Source organism: Neolamprologus brichardi, chromosome 3, assembly GCF_056152115.1.
Source record: "Neolamprologus brichardi isolate AB-2024 chromosome 3, ASM5615211v1, whole genome shotgun sequence".
NCBI classification, from domain to species: domain Eukaryota; kingdom Metazoa; phylum Chordata; class Actinopteri; order Cichliformes; family Cichlidae; genus Neolamprologus; species Neolamprologus brichardi.
Window position 1 is genome coordinate 59,638,054 of NC_142106.1, and position 15,856 is coordinate 59,653,909.

General features: G+C 42.7%; 1 protein-coding gene across 8 annotated transcripts in view; it reads right to left on the minus strand.

Moving 5' to 3' along the window:
* Positions 1 to 15,856, minus strand: part of LOC118453432 (protein NLRC3-like) — an 815,502-nt gene that overhangs the window by 146,321 nt on the left and 653,325 nt on the right. For 2 of the 8 annotated variants that reach the window (XM_087837985.1, XM_087837986.1), the window contains exons 7-8: positions 15,101 to 15,699; positions 12,060 to 12,233 (exon numbers count right to left, since the gene is read on the minus strand). The exons of 5 other annotated variants lie outside the window; for them this stretch is intronic. In XM_087837985.1, coding sequence (XP_087694111.1) covers positions 12,060 to 12,233; positions 15,101 to 15,699 — 773 coding nt within the window. The remainder of the gene's footprint in view (positions 1 to 12,059; positions 12,234 to 15,100; positions 15,700 to 15,856) is intronic. One more of the 8 variants, XM_087837947.1, reaches the window with a different exon arrangement.

The window sequence follows — 15,856 nt, forward strand, 5'->3', positions numbered from 1 at the left end:
ACAGACTGCCGGTCTTGACTCCGGCAAGACCAGAGGTGGAGGTTTGTGCATTTATATTAACAATGCTTGGTGCATAAACTCCACTACTACTGAGAGTCACTGCTCACCTAATGCAGAGTTTTTAATGGTCAAATGCAGACCTTATTATCTCCCCAGAGAACTCACTTCGATCATACTCACTGCAGTGTATATACCCCTCGACGCTAATGCTAGGTTGGCCATGAAAGAACTTTCTTCAGCCATTAACAAACACCAGAATAAACACCCCGAGGCTGCTTTTATTGTTGCTGGCGACTTCAACCACTCCAACTTAAAGACAGTCCTCCCCAGATTCCACCAACATGTCTCCTGCCACACCAGAGGAGACAAGACTTTAGACCATGTGTATTCCAACCTGGTTGGAGCCTACAAAGCAACACCCCTCCCCCACATTGGACAATGGGACCATCGCTCCCTGTTCCTCACACCTCGGTATTCACCACTCATCCAACGTGTGAAACCTGCTGTGAGGACAATTAAAGTGTGGCCAGAGGGGACAGACGCAGTGCTCCAGGACAGATTTAAAAACACAGACTGGAATATGTTCACCCTCACAGACCTGGACCAGTACGCCTCATCTGTACTGGATTACATCTCCGAAACCACAGACAGTGTCACCACCCAGAAACGGATCACCATGTACCCCAACCAGAAGCCTTGGATGAACCGGGATGTTCATCTCCTCCTGAAGGCCCGCAACACTGCCTTTAGGTCAGGAGATGCACACGCCTACAGTACAGCCAGGGCTAATCTAAAGAAGGGCATCAAAAAAGCCAAACACCATTACAAAAAGAAGGTAGAAGAACACTTCTCCAACTCCAACCCCCGACGCATGTGGCAAGGACTCCAGACCATTACAGACTACAGGACCACCAAACCCTCCCCCGCATCCTCTGATGTCTCCTTCCTCAACGAGCTCAACAACTTTTATGCTCGTTTTGAGCGAGGGAACCCCACAACCACAACCAAAACAGACATGACGCCAGACCACCAACCTCTGACTCTCTCCCCCACCGATGTAGGAGCGGTGCTGAGCAGGATCAATGTCCACAAGGCTGCAGGTCCTGATGGCATCCCCGGGGGTGTTCTCAGAGCGTGGGGAGCTTGCAGGAGTGCTCACAGACATATTCAACCTGTCCTTGGCCCACGCTGTGGTACCGGCCTGCTTCAAATCCACCTCCATCGTCCCGATACCCAAAAACTCCAACCCATCTTGCCTCAATGACTACCGCCCAGTAGCACTCACCCCCATCATCACTAAGTGCTTAGAGCAGCTGGTCCTAGCACACTTCAAATCCTGTCTCCCCCCCACCCTGGACCCCCACCAATTCGCATACCGCCAGAACAGGAGCACAGAGGATGCAGTCTCCATCGCACTGCACTCTGTCCTCTCACACCTGGACAACAACAACACATACGCCAGAATGCTGTTTATAGACTTCAGTTCAGCATTCAATACAATCCACCCCTCACAACTCATCAGAAAACTGACAGACCTGGACATCAGTTCCCTCATCTGCAAATGGTTACTGGACTTCCTGACCAACCGCCCCCAACATGTCCGGCTGGATAACCGCTGCTCATCTACAATTACAATGAACACCGGTGTACCACAAGGCTGTGTGATGAGCCCTTTCCTCTTCTCCCTCTTCACCCACGACTGCAGACCTGCTGATGGTTCCACCACCATCATTAAGTTTGCAGATGACACCACGGTGATTGGCCTCATCAGTGACAACGATGAGGCCGCCTACAGGGAGGAGGTGGATCGTCTGGCTGAGTGGTGCGACACACTGCTTAACACAGAGAAGACCAAGGAGCTCATCGTGGACTACAGGAGGAATGCTGACCCACATCCACCCATCCACATTAAGGGGACGGCTGTGGAGCGTGTGAGCAGCTTCAAGTTCCTGGGAGTCCACATCTCCGAGGATCTCATCTGGACGACCAACTGCTCCAAGCTGGTCAAGAAGGCTCACCAGCGCCTCTTCTTCTTGAGGACTCTGAGGAAAAACCACCTGTCCTCAGACATCCTGGTGAACTTCTATTGCTGTACCATCGAGAGCATCCTGACCAACTGTATAACAGTCTGGTATGGGAACTGCTCTGCCTCGGACCGGAAGGCGTTGCAGAGGGTCGTGAAAACTGCCCAGCGCATCGCCGGAGCACCACTTCCTGCCACAAAAGACATATACAGGAAGCGGTGTCTGAAAAGGGCTGGGAAAATTTACAGGGGTGGCTGTAGCTCAGGTGGCAGAGAGGATCAGCCACTAACCAGAAGGTCGGTGGTTCAATCCCAGGCTGCTCCAGTCTGCATGCCAAATATCCTTGGGCAAGATACTAACCCCATGTTGCTCTCCGATGCATCCATCGGAGTGTGTATGAATGTTAGCTACTTAGCACTTAAGTTTAGAAGTGCTTGTGTGAATGGGTGTGATTGGGTGAATGAATTAGCTGTATAAAGCGCTTTGAGTGCTCGGACAGAGTAGAAAAGCGCTATATAAGAACCAGTCCATTTACAATTTACCAAAATCATCAAAGACCCCAGTCACCCATCACATAGACTCTTCACCCTCCTGCCCTCTAGGAGGCGCTACAGGAGCCTCCGGACTAAGACCACCAGGTACCGGAACAGCTTCTTCCCCACAGCTGTCAGACTCCTGAACTCTGCCTCCTGACATCTGACCCACGTTAAACTCATGGACTGGACATACACACACCCACAACCACCTACACACACACACACAATGGACAACCGTACCCTCAAACACACAATAAAAACATGGACTGAACCACCATTCACAATCACTAGCACTTTATATACCTCTGTAGAAATTATCCACATATCTCACTTATCTTAACTGCACTACTGTATAGTTCTGTGTAAATAATCAGTAGATAATTTTTAATCCTACAACTGTTTATAACTTGCATAGTTCACATTTCTGTATAACTTTATATATCAGATTTCTGTATAGTTTTTTTTTAATTTCATATTTATATCCTGTTCATAGCTTGTACTCACTACAGCCTGTGCATACTTATAGTTATAGAATATTCATAACATACTTCATACCGTGTACATTATAACATACCATAATAGACCCATTTCTGTAACATACTTACATATCTATATTATTGCTAATATATATTGTAATATATCTATATCACTAAAGCACTTCTGGATGGATGCAAACTGCATTTCGTTGCCCTGTACCTGTGCATGTGCAATGACAATAAAGTTGAATTCTATTCTAGTTCTATTCTATTCTATATATTTCAATATAATGTAAAAGCAGTCAAAACAACTAACATCAGAAACAGGTGATGTTATTTGTTATATGTCACGGTGTCATTTCCGCTTCTTTCTCCTGTAACAACAGCCCGGCGCCGCGAGCAGTCGCCTTTTTGGCGCTCGCTATCCCTGCACTTTCTACCATCTGCAAACGCCACGATGTTCGTGTCGTCATGAAAGACATGAACATCGAGCGTAAAAACAAAGGAGAGTGCTACCGGCTTTTTATCTGCCAATCGCCGTGCTACAGTTGCAAGAAAAAGAAGCAGAAATGACGTTCTCTACGCGTTGAGACGTTCCCCGTCCGTCGGCTAAACGCTTGATTGAAACTTCAATGCGACAGTGACACCAAGTAGAATTATAAATGTTACATAGCCCCAAACATGTCTTTTTCAAAGCCTGCGGTGAAGAGAAAGGTTGGTGATGAGCACTGACAATTTCAGGAAAAGTGGGATATGCAATATTTCTTTGTTGAGCACAGGGGCACCCCGACCTGTCTTATTTACACAGAGAAAGTTGCGCTGCACAAGGAATACAATTTGAAACGTCATTACACAACTAGACATGCTGAGGTGGATGCAAAATACCAGGGAGATGAGAGAGCGAACCGGGTTGCCAGTCTTAAAACAGATCTACTGAGGCAGCAAGATTTCTTCAAGAAAGCAACCAAAGAGAATAATGCAGCAGTCGAAGCCACGTGGTTAGTGAGATGATTGCTAAAGCAGGGAAGCCATTCACAGAAGGTGAATTTGTCTAAAAGTGCATATTGCAGGCTGCAAATATAGTCTGTCTGGGAAAGAAAGGTCAGTTTAGCAACATCAGCCTTTCTGCCAACACCGCAGCAGATCGCATTTCTGACCTGTCAAGTGACATTTATGACCAACTGTGTGAGAAAGCCAAATGTTTCAGTGTATACTCAGTCGCTCTTGATGAGACCACAGACATCACCGACACTGCCCAGCTCCCAATGTATGTCCGTGGTGTTGATGACAGTTTTGAAGTGATGGAGGAGCTGCTCACAGTAATTCCAATGCATGGCTAGACCACCGCTCAGCAGATATTTACAAGCTGTGTGATGCCATTGAGAATGTTGGTTTGCCATGGAAGAGGTTTGTTGGAATAACAACAGATGGAGCGCCATCAATGACAGGGAGGAAAAATGGACTGGTGGCACTTGTTCAAAAAAAACTGGAAGAGGAAGGCGTGGAGGAGGCCATTGCTCTGCACTGCATTATCCATCAGCAGGTCCTTTGCAGCAAATGCCTGAATTTTGACAATGTGATGTCTATTGTTGTGAAATGCATCAACCAAATCAGATCCAGGGGCTTAAAGCACCGAAGGTTCTGTGCTCTTTTAGAGGAAATGAAGTCAGAATATGGGGATGTGCTCGACTTCACTGAGGTACGTTGGCTCAGCAGGGGAAGTGTATTAAAGAGACTTTTTGAGTTGAGAGCAGAAGTGAAGCCTTCATGGAGAAGGATGGAGTTAGTGTTCCTGTGCTAACTGATCCCAAATGGCTCATGGACTTAGCTTTTCTTGTTGATATAACACATGAACTTAATGTACTGAACAAGACGTTACAAGGCCAGGGGCAACTTGTCAGTGCTGCCTATGACAACGTGAGAGCATTCTCCACAAACCTTGCGCTCTGGAAAGCTCAGCTCTCTCAGACAAACCTTTTCCATTTCCCAGCATGCAAGGCACTCGTGGATGCAGGCACACCATTCAGTGCTGACAAGTATGTTGATGTCATTTTGAGGCTAGAGGAGGAATTTGATCACAGATTTGCTGACTTCAAGACACACAGAGCCACCTTTCAAATTTTTGTGGACCCCTTCTCCTTTGATGTGCAAGATGCCCCTTCTGTGCTTCAAATGGAGCTCATTGAGCTGCAGTGCAACTCTGAACTCAAAGCAAAGTTCAGGGAGGTGAGTGGAAAAGCAGAAAAGCATGGACAATTTTTGAGAGAATTGAGGAAACGCTGCCAGGTCTCTAGCAGCAAGGAGTAGGCAAGAGAAGCCATGTTCAGAAGAACAGTTCATTTTCTACAGTGTTCCATTCATGTTCAGAAGAAGGTTATAGAACTGTTAATACAGACATTTCAATCTAAATACAGCAGATATAGAAGACCGAAAAAAACACTTAAGTTCACTGACTAAAAATATCTTATTATTATTTTATTTATGTATTACAGATTTATTTATTGTCTTATTAATTGCTAATTTGTTTATTTATTTTTCATATTTTGTGTTAAAAAATAAAAATAAAGAGATTTGAGAAGATTGGAATTTTTTAACCATGCCTTTCTTGTGGAAAACCTAATGCGGCCCAGCCTCACCCAGACTCTGCCTGCAGCGGTCCCCAGCTAAATTGAGTTTGAGACCCCTGTCCTACACCATAAATCAGTAATAGACAGTACGACCTCTCTCATGGCCTCAAGTGGTGTGTGCATGCCAGTGCACTCTGGAAGGCACACAGAGTCTTTACAGACTACTAAGGATCAAACCTCTATCATCATGCAATCGATTATACAACTCTAAGCATATATGAGTAAATATTTCTAAGCATAAATGAAAATCAATAATATAAACCTTACAGCTGGTTTTAATAACAGAATTCATTTGTTTCTCAAATGAGAAAGAGCTTTCGAGAAACACTCCTAAATCTTTAGTTCTTAACTTTTCCAGTGGGCCAAGGTCGACAGTATCTGCTAATGCTAAATAGGATGCCGTTATTAACTAATGCTAATTTGATGTGAATTAGCATTATGCACTAATGCTAACATTTACTTTTTAACAATGTGAGTAGCTAATGCTTACACTCTTTTTCCAAGCATTACAACATCTGAGCTGCTAATGCTAAGTAGGCCGCCATTAGCACCTACCTCAAATTTAAGGCAAATACGCATTAGAACCTAATGCTCATATCGTTTTCCTTTGCTTTATAACAATGTGAGCAGCTACTTCTAAATAGCATTAGCTAATAACAGGAGTCTAATTTAATGCAAGTTAGCCTCATTTGCATTATAACGATGTGAGGAATTAATGCTAAGTATGCTGCCATTAGCGACTAATTCTAATTAGGGGTTAATAATTATTACCAGCTAATGCTAATATCGTTTTCTCTTCCCTTTTAACAATGTGAGCAGCTAGTGCTAGGTAGGCTGATGCTAGCAGCTACTGCTAAAGCTAATCCTAATTTGATGTGAATTAGCATTACATTAGTGAGTAGTTAATACTAAGTAGACTGCCATTAGTGGCTAATGCTAATTTTAGGTGAACAGGAATTGGCAGCTAATGCTAATACCATATTTTCTTAATTTATAACAATGTGACCAGCTGATACTTAGCAGGTTGCCGTTATTAGCTAATACTAATTTGAGGTGAATTAGCATTATCCCCTTATGCTAACAATGTTTTTTCTTACTTTTTAACAATACGAGTAGCTAATGTGAACACTTTTTTTATTAAATTTTAACTTTTCCCCTGCGATTTGAAGAGTTAATGCTAAATAGTATGCCATTAGTGGCTAATTCTAATTTTAGATGAAAAAGCATTAAAAGCTAATGCTAATACCATATTTTGTTGCTTTATATCAATATCAGTAGCTAATGCTAGGTACGTAGCCATCATTAGCTAATGCTAATTTAGGTGAATTAGCATTATCCACTAATGCTAACAATGTTTTTGCCAACTCTTTTCCCTTGCATTATGACAATATAAGCAGCTAATGCTAAGAAGGCTGCCATTATTAGGTAATGCTAATTATTATGTGTGTTAGAATTATCTGCTGCTGCTAGCAATTTTTTATCTTACATTTTAACAATATCAGCAGCTAATACTAACCAGTGTTGGTTAGCATTAGCTACAGTAATCAGTAACTAATTACCGATTACTTCCCCAAAAAAGTAATTAATTATTTAGTTACTTAGTTACTTTTTAAAAACACGATTTACAACCTGAATAGGTGATAAAGCGATAGATCTTTCAGCCCAATTCTACTTTTTCTACATAATCCATCATACAAAATGTAATCAAATGGAAAAGACCCTTTTTAAAACTTGTTTTATTAGTTTTAATCTTTTAACTTTATGCATCAAGCAAAAATTTAATTATATGCAACATTCTCTGACTGGAAGAAATTTGTTTAACATTTAAACTTATTTTCTGCACATTCCAGCACATAAAATATTTTTTTTGTGTGTGTTTACACTCACTCTTTTAAATAGATGCAAGTAAAACACAGCAGAAAATAAATAATATCAAAGACTAACGGTCCTGTTGCTCTATTTTCACCTGTAAGGCAGGAGTAGGGTAGGCAGAGGTTTCCCCGGTGCAGGTGTGCCGCGGTCAGTTGAAGACTCCGCGAGTTTCTCTGTGAATTTCCCATTACGTCGTAGCGCACTCGGTGCTTGCTTGGAAGTTTGGGGGGGGGGGGGGGGGGGGGTTCGCTGTAAAAATAAGTTTTCTTCCCACGCACAGCGGACGCTAATGTTTTTGTCATTTTTTATGGAATCAAACTCAAAATAAGGTCAGTACTTCCACGCTTTAAACGCTGCACGCTCACACTCTCTCCCGCACTCGATATATGATCCATTGTTGATCTGCACACAGCTGTTGTCACAAGCGTCGTACTTGCTTACGTCACTGTCATGAGACATTCTCACAAAAAAATCATGGTTTTAGTAACGCAGTAACACAGCATTCCTACGGACATGTAATGGTAATCTTATTACCGTTTTTGCAATAGAAATCCCTTACTTTACTCGTTACCTGAAAAAGTAATCAGATTACAGTAACGCGGAACGCGTTACTGCCCATCTCTGATGCTAACATTACTTTCATTTCAGTTAAGCCTATTTAGCATTAATTAACTTCATTTAGCATTAAGAAGTTTATGCTAAATAAGCTACCATTAGTGGCTAATGCTAATTTTAGGTGAATAAGCATTGGCAACTAATGCTAATACCATATTCTCCTGTGTTATAATGATATGACATTAATGCTAAATAGGCTGCCATAAGTGACTCTTTTCCCTTGCATTATAACGATGTGAAGGGTTTATGCTTAGTAGGCTCCCATTAGCAGCTAAAGCTAATTTGAGGTGAATAAGCATTAGTGGCCAATGCTAATACCCTTTTCTCTTATGTTATAATGATGTGAAACGTTAATATTGTTCTCAAACAACAGAATGAGAATTAAATATTGATTCCAACAGGGCCCATAAAAAGCATTAGCTTAGCAGCATTAGCTTATCAGAGTTTCCATCATGGTCACACAAATCCTTAGCAGAGCAAAGTGGCCTACTTAGCAATAGCTGCTCAAGTTGTAGAAAGCAAAGGGAAAACAGTATTAGCATTAGCTGCTAAATGTGCACTTGAGAACAAATCTATTGTGAATTCAGCCGTGAATGTAGAGTTTCCAGTAAGCTTCCATTTCCAAATGTTAGCTGCTCCTGTCTGCCTCTGTCACACACACAGACTGAAATGATTCACAGCCTTGTTTCATCCTTCTGTCAGTGTCACTGACTGTCACTGTGACTGTGGAAATACAGCATGGGAAACATACACATGGCTGACACTTTATTAGGTATACAGTGACCACTATCTCAGGTATAGTACACCTGTGACCTAATAAAGTGTATCTAACGTTACAAAATGTTGTCTCTGTCCAAATATTTATGGACCTAACTGTAGGTCTACTTTTAATGAAACTCTCAACATGACTTATCACTTATCATTAATGTTCCTGCAAACAGACTCCTTGGAGACCCCTACATAAATATCCATGTGCTATCCAGCTAGACTAGTGTGTCTGTCCCTGAAAATATTCCTGCATGTGTGATTGTTCATGTCTCATCTGCAGGAAACAAACAGGAAGTGAGTGAAAGACACAGGAAATGTTTCCAGCTCTTCCTCCTCTATCAGACATTCTCTCCATACCTGAGAGTGTCCAGTCTCCAGCCTGGATCCTTCAGTCCAGCCGACAGCAGCTTAATTCCTGAGTCACCTGGATGATTGTAGCTCAGGTCGAGCTCTCTCAGACGGTAGGGGTTGGAGCTCAGAGCTGAGGCCAGAGACGTACAGCCTTCCTCTGTGATCAGACAGCCTGACAGACTGCAGACACACAAAACAACAATCCGTCTGTTATCCATCTCTATGGCAGCATAACTAAGGGATGGTTCAGGGTCACCTGATCCAGCTCGAACTATAAGCTTTATCAAAAAGGAAAGTTTGAAGCTGATCTTCAAAGTAGAGAGGGTGTCTGTCTCCTGAACTCAAACTGGGAGCTGCTTCCACACCGAGTCCAACATAGCCAGGCTTTCTTTGCTGCCTTGACAAAACCTCAAATCCCAGTCAGAGATGATGAGCATCATCACAGCGATAACCACTTCTCTGTTAACCCAGGCTTTCTGCTTCAGGATCTGTGCATGCTCACAGAAAAGAAGACCTTTAAACATCATTTCACTAAATGGATGGACTGAGCTCAGCCTACAGATGAACTGGTGCCAGAGATCATAAAGAACATCAAACAGTCAAATTCAACACTTTTAATGGAAATATGAGATTAATGCTGCAGACAATCATGAACCTGCTGAATTCATGAACATCAAGAATGCAGCGAGTGATAAAATAAAGATTTGACCTCAGTGTGCTCAGTGTTCCTGTCTATTCCTAACATGATAGCTGCACTTTAGAGCTCTAAAACTGGAACTGACACATGTTTAAACTCTACATGTTACTCAGTACATTCAGTTCTGACACTCGCCCACAGTCCAACAAAGGAAACATGGAGATCACATCAGTTTGTCATCAAAGTCTAATTATTAGGGCAACTTAACCTGTTATTATCTTGTTAACTCATTAATTGATTAACGTCAGCAATTATTTTAATCACAATTTTTAAAATCATGATTATTGTGAAAGTAATCACTGGCTCTGAATATAAAAGCCGTGGGTCACAGGAGGGATGTTGATCAGTGCTGGCTTGAAATGGGCGTCATTATGCGTCTCAACCAATGAGAGCATTGAGGGTGGGCCTAATACTACTGCAGGGGTCACATGACCCAGGACAGAAAGAAAGGGGCGGGGACAGAAACATGGAGACAGGTACAGATCTTTGACATGTTCATTTTAAACTGTTCCAGGAGGCAGTGTTGATACAACTAAAGTTATCTGGAAGCAAAGTTGAGTTTTTTATCACCGGAGTACTTCATGTCTGAAGTATCACTTAAATGCATTACACGCTGTTGATGGCAGCAAACAAACCACCCAAACAAACAGAGGTGGGAGGCTTGGGCAGACTATGTTGGATCAGCTTGTGGGAGGAGTCTAGATAAACCAAAGAAAGACAAGCTAACAAACGCCACAGTGAAGTGAGTAGCTACAAACTGCAGGCTGATTAGTGTTGTTGAAGAAGTCGGTCTGAGGAACGTTCTTAGGATCAACAAATGACGGCATGTATGAGCCTCCCTCAAGACGCACCATCACAAGAAGAATACATGAGCTGTAGAAAAAGGAAAGACTACGAAAGCCACGGTGTTACAACGTGCACCAGCTGTTGGTCTCTCTGGAGACTACTGGGCATAGCTGGGTAACCATGGTTACCTGGGAGTTACAGAAACGTGCAGAACATGTGATTCATGTTGCACGGCAGTAGGACATTTGAAATAAAGTCAGCACACTCAGTACAGATAGTGCATCAAATATGATGCTGCTGCCAGACGTCTTCCTTTGAACACGTCCCTGCATCGCGCACAACACCAAGGTTGCCATGGCAATCACAGCTAACAGGGACGAAGTGCACAGCTGGAAGCCGGCAGGTATATTTAACATGATGTATTTCTCAGTGTCCTGTCTGTGTGTGAGAGACAAACAGCCTCTGTATGTGTGTGTAAATACAGCATGAATATGTAGAGGACATGTTTGTGTATATAAGTAAATGAATGCTCTGCATCATTTGAAACTCTGATTCTTGTTTCTGTTGCAGGTCTGTGACTGAACTTCTTGGAGGTGAAACGTTGGTTTCATGCTCTGTGATTCTGTGTTTTGTCATCTCTCTCAGGTGATGGAGAGCTCAGATGATGACCCCGCCTACGTGGTGAAATTCAAGTCAAGTCAAGCAACCAGACGTACAAGGTTTTGGACTTTTAACTCTATTTACTAAGGTTTTACAACGTTTCTTACTGTTAAAAACCTCGTTATGGCCATTCATGCTATACAAAGTAATTAGACATGTGTAGTATCTACAGAAATGTCAGAATCTCAGCTAACAGTTCACAAAACCATCTCAACAACCACCAAACAGCTAAAACAGCAGGTGAACAGATTACACAAAAAAGATGTAAACACAAATCCCCCTGATCATCTGTTTTTTTACACATGAAGTGTAGTTTTGGATGTTCATTTACTGCTGGTTCAGTGAATTTTGGTTGGACAGTGATGAAACCTGCAGGCTCAGAATCTGTGAGAAGTCTGCTTTCAGCACGCAACAGCATTGTTGTGTTTTTTCAGTGGATTCACCTCTGCAAACTCATCACTGTTTTACCATCATGTTTCTACTTAGACAATAACAAAGGAAGCAGTTCCCAGGCACTACTTCCTCTCTTGTTAACATAAGAGTATGTTGCCCTTCAAAACACCTCCACTTCTCCTCTTATTAGAGGACTGCCTTATTATTAATCTGCTAATTCTGTCAGTTGATGAAAGAAAAATGCTTGATCTCACCTGAGAGTTTCCAGTGTACAGTGTGGACTCTTCAGTCCTTCAGACAGAAGCTTCACGCCTGAATCCTTCAGGTCATTGTTACTCAGGCCCAGCTCTTTCAGACTATAGGACTGGGAGTTGAGAACTGAGGACAGAGCATCACAGCTTCTCTCTGAGAGGTTACAGCCACTCAGTCTGGAAGAAAACAAACAAAAATTAATTAAATCAGTCAAATGAAACATTTTTTAATGCCAGCATGCAATACAATTATTGGTTAACTAAATAGCTTCATTAAAACAAATCTCTTCTTCTACATCAGCACTTACTCCTTGTAAGCTCCACCTGCTCTACCTTCTGAGTCAGAAGACATGAAAACAAACTGTAAATCTAGTAGAAACATGATTGGAAATCTTCTTAGATCCATTTTTACATTTAGAGCCTGATACTGAAATATAGCAGCACGGACATTCACAGCAGCAAAGGGTTCTTGCTGATCTGAGCTGGCTTGGCCCTGGCTTATTGAAGATTAAAGAAAGCGGAATCAGCTTTTCAAAACCCCACAAGGCTGCCCGCTGTGACTGAAACGATGGGACGGGTCGTGACTTCTCAAAATGGGCTCATTGAACGCAGCACGGATAAGATCTTGAAGAAGCTCATGGCGGTCGTGAGTTCTCAGACTTTGCTCTTTGAGCGCAAAACTGATAAACTTTCGGAGAAGCTCGTGGCTCTGCAACGGGAGATTGAGAGACGAGTGACGGACTGTTAGATCAGCTGTGAAATTGACATGCAGTTGTTCGCACCAAAGAAAACCACCATCATTTCATGCGGCTAACATACTGGCGCCAGCTGTGGTCTCAAGGCTGGAGCTGAACATATCAAATCTCACCCTGATAACAGACGGTGTTTAGACTGTTCCTTCCCATCCTAAGCATGCTTATCCCCTCCCGGTGCAGACGGTGGGTCGAGGGGACCAGCGCTAATCCTGCAGGCCCGGATGCGCTGTCTACACCGGCTGTCTCTCACCTTTTACCCATCCCTGTTGCTTGTCATGTGTTTCTATGGCGTATTAAGAGTTTTCATGTGCTCTGCTGAGGTCATTTTTTTCTGTTCTCAAACTGATCTCCCTGTTGGAGCTCAGTCTGGGGGGAGTTCTTTTTTCTCCTCATCTTTGCTGATGTTGTGCATTTTCCGCTGTTCGGTTCCAGGTCGCTGCTCTAGCGGCTGAACGGCCAGCTACCTAGCCTGACCTGTCTCCCCAATGTGATGTTTGTGTATTGTATGTACGGTTGGCAAGGTCAGTATCCTAATTGCCCCTTGAAAATAAATACAGTGTTCTGAATCTGAATCTGAAAAGATTACAGAAGACGACTCTGTTCAGTAAATATTACGCTCATGCGGTCAAGAAATACCAAAGGTAGGTAAAACTCTGGTTGTTGCAGCCATCCAGTATGACATGCTTTGTACTATTCTGCTGCAGTTTGTGACACCTGGTTGATGAGTTGTGAAGGATAATGAAACAAACACTTCACTCGATGTTTTTCTTCTAAACTGGATGTAATTTTGGCAGCTGAGAGTTTTTGACAATCTGTCCCAGCTGCAAATAGGAACACAACAAATAACTAACATTACCCACTTGGATCCTTATCATTCAAGATTGTGAAACGATTCTCTACTCAGAGAATACTGGTGAGTTTAGATGAGAGAGATGATTTGGAAGAGGATGAAGGGGAAGAGTTTTCACAACTTCAGGCCTTTTGTCTTCACTGTATAGGACAGAGAAGACAGGAAGGGAGGGAGAAGTGAGGAGAATAACACACAGGAAATGGTCTTGGGCAGACTCAAACCAGGCCCTGGAGTCACGACTCTAACTTTCAGTACATGGGTCACCTGCTCAGCCAGGTAAGATACAGCAGTCAGCAGTGTGTGAGTTAATTTGAAGACAATGATGACTATAAGTCAGGTAAAAAAAAATACTTATCATCAACCAACAAGGGGAAAACAGTGAGCTTGAATGACCAAGCTTTGACCAAGGGTGGTTCCCTCCTCGGTGTGGAGTGAACCACCCTGCATGGCTATCAATGTGGTGCAACCAAGGCCATCATACAGTACAGGCCATCCAAACTGATTTTTAACTTTTTGTCCCAGATACCACCTTAAAAATCATCTAGATTAGGATATGTTGGCTGATCTGAATTGTGTTCTAGATCCAATCACAACAAACAGAGAGCTGTTGTGTGTCCAAGGTGAACAGGAAGAATATATAGATGCATAAAGTCAATAAAGTCAGAAGGTTTGCTTTAGACTGTGCTGCAGTTTATCATCAAAGACTGAGAAACAGGCACCATGCTGCCAATAAATGGCATCAAGTCTGACTTGAGGTTTTTCTTTTTTTTTAAATGAAGATTACATTTTATAGCAACCACAGCAGAGATGACCAGGGAAGGTGTGCTTGAGGGGATATAGCTAAAACAGCTGGTTTCAGACTGAAGATGAACTGAGGTGCTGCACCCAAGTCTGCAGGTTCAGGGAGGGACAAACATCTGCTGCAACCAGATTGGAGTGAGAGGAGAGAGCAGGCCAACAACAAAGAAACAACAAACACACTGTGGAAGACCGAAGCAGAGTTTAGTTTAAAGTGTAACTAAGGATGTTTCTCTGGCTGCCATGATTCACTGAGTAATTCAAATGCTTTCTTTAATGCAGGACCCACCATGCATGTAAAAGCAAGTGTTTCACCAATATTTGTGACTAAAAATAGACCTGCAGTAGAAATGTATCTAGGAGTATACATGTGAATATAAAATATCACAACATTAGGCACATGCAGCCTAAGTTTTTAAACAAAGACTGATAACATAACCGCAGCAGTGATGATCAGAGTTTATGGTGAATCCAGCGTCTCAAGTACACTGAGTTGTGGAGGCATCAAAGAGGTTACAGTTGTCTTGGAGAAATCCCAAAACTTTAGGATATAAATTCATAAAAAGACAGAAAGACTGGTGAAATAAATAACTGACACAGTTGGATGTTAAAATTAAAAACATTAGTACAAATGTACTCACAGAGCTTTGTTGGAGGCTTTGACCACTGGCAGCAGCCTCAGAAGAGCCTCCTCTGAAGCAGAGTATTTCTTCAGGTCAAACACATCCAGATCTTCTTCTGATGACAGTAAGATGAAGACCAGAGCTGACCACTGAGCAGGAGACAGTTTATCTGTGGAGAGACTTCCTGATCTCAGGGACTTTTGGATCTCCTCCACTAGTGAACGATCATTCAGTTCATTCAGACAGTGAAACAGATTGATGCTTTTCTCTGCAGACAGATTCTCACTGAGCTTCTCCTTGATGTACTGGACTATTTCCTGATTGGTCTGTGAGCTACTTCCTGTATTTGTCAGCAGACCTCGTAGGAGAGTCTGATTGGTCTGCAGTGAAAGACCCAGGAGGAAGCGGAGAAACAAGTCCAGGTGTCCATTTGGACTCTGTAAGGCCTTGTTCACAGCATTCTGGTAGAAGTTTTTCTCTGCAGATTCTCCTGTTTCAGACTTCTCGGAGGTTGTTTGTTGTTCTTCCAGCAGATTGAGTCCAGAGTTGATGAAGGTCAGATGGACATGAAGAGCAGCCAGAAACTCCTGAACACTCAGATGGATGAAGCAGAACACCTTGTTCTGGTACAGTCCACTTTCCTCTTTAAAGATCTGTGTGAACACTCCTGAGTACACTGAGGCTGTGCTGATATTCATCTTACACTGTTTCAGGTCTGATTCATAGAAGATCAGGTTTCCTTTCTGCAGCTGATCAAAAGCCAGTTTTCCCAGA